Below are 6,197 nucleotides of genomic sequence, written 5' to 3' on the forward strand. Positions count from 1 at the left end.
CTTTTCAATGAGACCACTTCAATGGAGATGTAGCAAGAGCAAAATTAGGAAACCCTAACTGATAAGGGAAAATATCAATACATAACAGGCATTACATTTAGGTTCCCAAACAGAAATGGCCTTCCACTGGCCCACACATATTAAAATTACCATAGCTGTGCTTTAGAATTGAGCACCACTTTTCACTAAGGGAGTAGAAATGAAAAACTGTGGGATAATGTAGCTGTTTTAACCTTAATCACTCAGAGGACCCTTATAGTCTGGCCTACCAAGTAGGCAAGTCTAACAATGAAATTATAACAAGGCGGCTGAAAAGAAAAAAAGCTTACCTTTGATATTATCCCCAGGTAGATCTGTGCAAGATGAGACTAACAGGCTTTAAGATGGCAGTTTGAATAAAGACCCTCTACAGCTTTTAAATCGTAGCTTCTCTGTTCCCCCTGAAGAAGCACATAAAGTTATAAGAAAAGAGAATTGTAGTCATTTAAATCAAAATATTTGCAGTTTTACTCATCCCAGTATCATGAGCCCCTAAAGAACAATTTAGATAAATTCAGTTTTTTTAATCAAAATTCTAATTAAAACTAAAAATTGTGTTTGGTCATTTCAGTTGCCTATGATTTTGATTTAATTAAATTAAATTTGTAGTATTATTAAATCTATTTTTGTGCCTTGTTCTATTCCAATTGGCACAAAAATGGCTTTTGGTAGTCAGATCTAAATGTTTGAATGCACCTGTTGTGGAACACATCCCAATAGCAATAGCTCATCACATATTTCATAGGCCTATCTTCATCTTCATGTCAAAAATGAATTTGGATTTTTCAAAGACTTCCGATTGATTACAAGTCTGTCAAGGTTACTTTTTAGATTAAGTTTTCAAGGAAATGCATCTGAAATGAACAGAAGAGATCATGCCCTGTGGTGTTGATGTGCCATGTTGCTGCTGTCTTTGTACATTTTCCATTTCTGTTACAGAATAAACCGGGCTTGAATTCTAGACTTTTCCTGTCAGAAAACATGACGATGTTTATAAGAGTAAATGTCAAGCCCTGTATCCAATAGATTAAACTTTCGCCTCTAAGCAAACTTCTTGCCATGGAGTGGGCAGTTTGGTCACAGAGAAGAATGAGGATCATTACTCTTCATTGACTAACATGCAGAAATGAGCCCTGCTCGGCCTGTGATACAACACCCAAGAGGGAGAGAGGGAGGGTGTGGAGGGCTGAGGGGGAGCCTTGGAATAGGAACTGCATGCTTCTTAGCCAGGCATCCTTCTGCCCCTGCTCTGCACCAAAGCAGTGCCCTGTTAATCTCTCTGTAGAATGTAACTGTAACCTGATGGGCTCCAAACACGACCGCTGCAATGAGACGGGTTACTGCATGTGCAAAGATGGTGCAACTGGGCCGAAATGCGAAGACTGTCAGCCCGGATACTACTGGAAGCAGGGCTGTTTCCGTAAGTACAGCAAGGAAGAAGTCGCAGCAGGGTAGGGAAACACTCGATGGGGCTTCAGAGAGCTGAAGGCGTTGCAGGTGCCGGTACCCACATTGGGAGCTACATGGAGTAAAACTTTCTCTCTGGGCAGTGGAACTGACTGGCTGATGGTAATATTGCTTGAGAATGGGCGGGAGTCTAAAAGCCTCACTCAAAGGAATCAATGTGTGGCAGAAGCGAGCTTTGAAGCTAAAGCAGCAGAGTGTCTGTTCTTGGTTTTCAGTCTCGTGTTTTCTCCGGTGAATCAGATAGGAAAGACGTTTTGCGCAAAATCCAAAAGTACTGTCTGCACTGACAATGCAATCAGGTTGTTAAAAACGCTGTGTTGTCGTGACAGATAAATGTGACTGGACTGTTGTATAGCACTTTACCTGTAATCTGCAAGATGCATGTTTCCAATTTACACAAACTCCCTCATCATTGGTCACCAGTTGGTTCCTTGTGTAATTACTTGAGTCTGCAATTGCCTTTTCAATTTTCTCTTACTGTTCAAATCTGCTTTAACATTCTGATGTAAAGCAGTGCTTTTAGAAACAGTAACACCGTAGAGACTATGAGTTAACTGAGAAGTGTCTTAATCCATTAAGGGGTCTTCCTTTGACATTTCTTTAGAATGTTCCCTTATCATTGCATTCATTAGGAGTGTGTTAGAGGCTTGTCAAAATAGTGTTAACAGAAGTTTCTAAAGTAATTAGGAAACAATTGGGTTTAGGTGGTACCCTTTAAGATTCATTCACATTGAATGAGAGTTTGATTAGTTTTAGTTATAAGCTAAGCACATGAAAGTAAAAAACATAATATTCACCTAAATAAAATGAAAGGGATCTGAAATTTGTGCACATGTTATAAGAGTTTGGTGTTAGAACGTTGCTGTTAAAATTTGACTAACTTAGAAATGACATTTTAAAGGTAAGCACTGTTATCATCAAACCTAATTTATCTTAACAATACACTGAACAAGTGGAGAATAAAATAACAGAGCAAAGATGATTTTGTTAATAGACTGAAATTGATTAAAAATAAAATACATTCAGACCACTGTCTTACCTTTTGAGATTTTGGTTGTACAGTCACATGGCTCATGAAAACCACCTGAGACCAATTATTAAAGAATGATGGGAGTACCCTGTTTCCCCACAGCCTTTGCAAATTCCATTAAATTAGAGGTCACTACCATAACAGTGACTGTGGACTGTGTTTTTTCTTCCTTCAAATCGAAGTACCACATTTCAATGATGTTTGTAAACGTGTATCTTTGGGTCTGAAACTATTTACCAAAGGGAGAATGTGCCAGCAAATGTTTAACTTGATTGTATTTAGACTGTTTTATTGAATTAGAAAGGAAAACAGTAGGACAGCACACAAATTCAAATGAAGACTATGCTGGGTTGACATGTTTAGTGTACATGAAATTGCTATACTATGGTGAATGAATCTATGCTCTGATAGCCCTCCACAATAACCCATAGGTGCATTTTGAATATACAATTAACATTAAAAATTCTTTAAGGTATAATATATTAAACTGGTAGAAATGGATTTTGCTGTGTAAGCAGATTTTCAGCACCATGAAGTGAATATGGTTTACAACAAAACTAGACACTTCTGTTTAATAGTGTGAGGTTACTATGTGTTCCTCAACTCAGCTCACTGGGGCTTTAGGGATAGTAAACTGGTCTGGATTTGGCTGAAGTAAAATTAACTGTCCGTGTACTCAGATTAATTTTCAAGCCACAAGGATGTTGGATATTTTCCATCCTGTGGGGATAGAGTACCTCAATCTTCCGTTCATACATTGGGGTTGTAGAGGATGTACAGATATATCCGTGTCCAAATGTCTCTAGCCAGCAGGCGTCTGAATAAACCCCCAGAGACCTGAACATCCTGACGTTGAGGAATAACCGGAATAATGCTGATTTGTGGAGAACTAGAAACGAGCAGGTGAACACCACCATTTCCTCTCACGAAGCTGACGCCTCCCTCCTGCTTTTGCTTCTTCTCCGGCAGCCAACGTCTGCGACGAGGAGTTCTTGCTGTGTCAGAACGGGGGGACCTGCCACCAGAACCAGCGGTGCCTGTGCTTTCCCGGCTTCACAGGAGTCCTCTGCGAGCAGCCCAAGTGCGCCAAAGAAAACGGGGAGTGCGACGCCGCCTCAGCCTCGTACCTCAGCCTCGCCACCCTCCTGCTCTGCGCCACGCTAAGCCAGCTGGCCATATTAACTGCTTACTGAGCGCAACACGGGGTGGGGAGCTTTCCCGGTACTGGACTTCGCCTCCCTCTCGGTGCTCTGCGTCCACCAACACACTGCAGAAGAGAGGGCCACTCGCAAGGACCGGTTCGCAGACCCACGTCTGATCTGAGACTTTTCTCGCCAGCGTCAGTGCTGAACTGACTTTCATACCAAATAAATACTTAGAACGTACGAAAAGAGAAAGACGGGGGAAAAAAGAGGTGTTTTTCTTCTTGTAGTTGCAAGTTTCCCCTCCCTACCCCACTAAATACTGCACTTATCCATATAGTTTTCGGACCGAGATGGATTGTAAACGCTGCTGCAGCCTATTAAAAAAATAGCCAGGTTTTTCGAAACAAAAATCGTTTCCACATTTTATTTTCCGCAATATTGGTTCATTTCATCCGTGGTCTAAAGGGGTCATGTTGTCTGAAGTTGGGAAGAAAAAAGAAAAATCCAACTCTGTGTTTGTATCCTTCCCGATTGTGAACAGTGTTTTTCACGGCATTCAGGACGCAAACACAGAATATTACTTATCCAAATAAAGAAATATAATATATTACTATTATATACTGTTTGAATATATACATTGTTTGAATATTTTTTGTAGAAATTGTTATTTTTGTTCCAAGTAAACGTTATCATTAAAAAAATAAAAATCCAAGATGGGCATTTTATTACACTGTAAATCTCAACAGTAAATGTGACTGTTATTTGCTTATTCTTTTCATGCTTGTAGTGTCAATTATTTTACTAGCTTGACTGTAAAACCCAGATAAAAATATTAATAAGAAACATATTGCATCAGTAACTAAAATATTTTAAAAACATATCTATCCTTTCCACTTTCCACACTTCGTACTGTAATGCTTCGGGGTTCACGTGGGTATGCGCCCTCGCCTCTGCCGCCTCAGGTCGGCCCCCTACCGTCGGGGACTCGAACCCGGGCCTCCAGCATAATTCAACAGGGACCCAGCCACTTGAGCCAAAGGGAAATCTCCCATCAGCCTCATGGCTCGAACAACCTGCAATGGTGGCCGTATGCGTTACAATACAGCTCAAAGAACCACGTTATCAAATTGATGAACTGGTTTGGGATAACCTATCAAAGAAAAGTACCACCCAGTGGTCTAAAACAAACTAAAGGTCTACCCTCAGTATTGTAGTGTTCTCCATTTTTGGTGTCTGTTACAAGATAGTTCATTTGAAAAAATCAGCTACTTGACTACAATGTAGCCAAATATATCCCTTGCCCTATAATATAGGAGAACAGAGCATATGAATATAGTACTTTTCTCATCCATCCTTCTTCTAACCTCTTTATCCAACACAAGATGGTGGTGGAGCTGGAGTCTATCCCAGCAAGCAATGGGGACAAGGCAGGATACACCCTGGACAGGATGCCAGTCCACTGCAGGGCACACACACTCACGCCAGGGCCAATTTTCCCAGGAGCCAATTAACCTACCAGTATGTCTTTGGACTGTGAGAGGAAAGTGAAGCACCAAGAGGAAATCCATGTCAACACAAGAACATATTAAAAACTCCACGCAGATACAAGTTGTATGCAAACGTTTGGACACCATGACATTTCAAAACCCCAGTATTTACCTCAAATTCAACCATGAGGTACTTACGGGATTTGAAAGATGAAGGTTTTAGAATGGCCACTCAGTCCCCAGACTAAAATATTATTGAAAATCTGTGGGGAGATCTCAGACATGCTATGCAAGGTGGCCTAAGAATATTCATGAGCTAGAAGAGTTCAGCAAGGAAAAGTGGGGAAAACATCCTAGAGCAAGGGGAGAGAACTCTCAGCTGGCTACAAGAAATGTCTGGAAGCTGATTTCTGCAAAAGGAGATGTTACAAAGTACTGTCTGACTTAATTCATTAATTCAGAAAATAAATAGTAACTGTGCATTAAAATGTGCAGAAATATGTTTAAGTTTGTACCCTGCAGAGGTAGTGTTAATCCTTTTCACTTAAAGATTCTGTGAAACATGCAATTTGACCAGGAGTGCCCAAACCTTTGCATACAACTGTAGCACACAGGTCCCTAGCGCTGCAAGGCACCAACACTAACGACTGCACAACAGTGCCGTACACCTCTATCACTATCATCCAAAATGAGTGAACTTCTCATAGGACTGAACACTATATACATCTCATTTCTCTTGAAAAGAATACTGCTGGAAATCTCGTTCAAGAAATGATGAAAGTAAATATGCAACTGTACTGTATGCACACATATCAGTAAATTGCAGGACTGAAAAATGAGTTCCACAGGAGCTGGGATAAATGATCTGCATCACCTGGCTGTAAACGTTGCTGGAGGAACTGATAAAGCCAAACTGTTTTAATGCTTTTAACTAGGAAATCAGATTGGTCAAAGGCACAGTTAAAGCATCGCCACATGACAAAAGATAACCAGTAAACATTATATATTCATCTTGTTCAGGCCAACTGC

At 40.5% G+C, this 6,197-nt stretch overlaps 1 protein-coding gene across 5 annotated transcripts in view; it reads left to right on the forward strand.

Moving 5' to 3' along the window:
- The window catches only part of LOC102697389 (netrin-G2), a 69,862-nt gene extending 65,469 nt beyond the window's left edge, over positions 1 to 4,393 (forward strand). For 4 of the 5 annotated variants that reach the window (XM_069183182.1, XM_015366940.2, XM_015366943.2 and 1 more), the window contains 2 exons: positions 1,325 to 1,459; positions 3,506 to 4,393. In XM_069183182.1, coding sequence (XP_069039283.1) covers positions 1,325 to 1,459; positions 3,506 to 3,729 — 359 coding nt within the window. In that variant the 3' untranslated portion in view covers positions 3,730 to 4,393. The remainder of the gene's footprint in view (positions 1 to 1,324; positions 1,460 to 3,505) is intronic. The other variant, XM_015366945.2, reaches the window with a different exon arrangement.
- The last annotated feature ends 1,804 nt before the right edge of the window (positions 4,394 to 6,197 follow it).

Source organism: Lepisosteus oculatus, chromosome 24, assembly GCF_040954835.1.
Source record: "Lepisosteus oculatus isolate fLepOcu1 chromosome 24, fLepOcu1.hap2, whole genome shotgun sequence".
Classification (NCBI taxonomy): domain Eukaryota; kingdom Metazoa; phylum Chordata; class Actinopteri; order Semionotiformes; family Lepisosteidae; genus Lepisosteus; species Lepisosteus oculatus.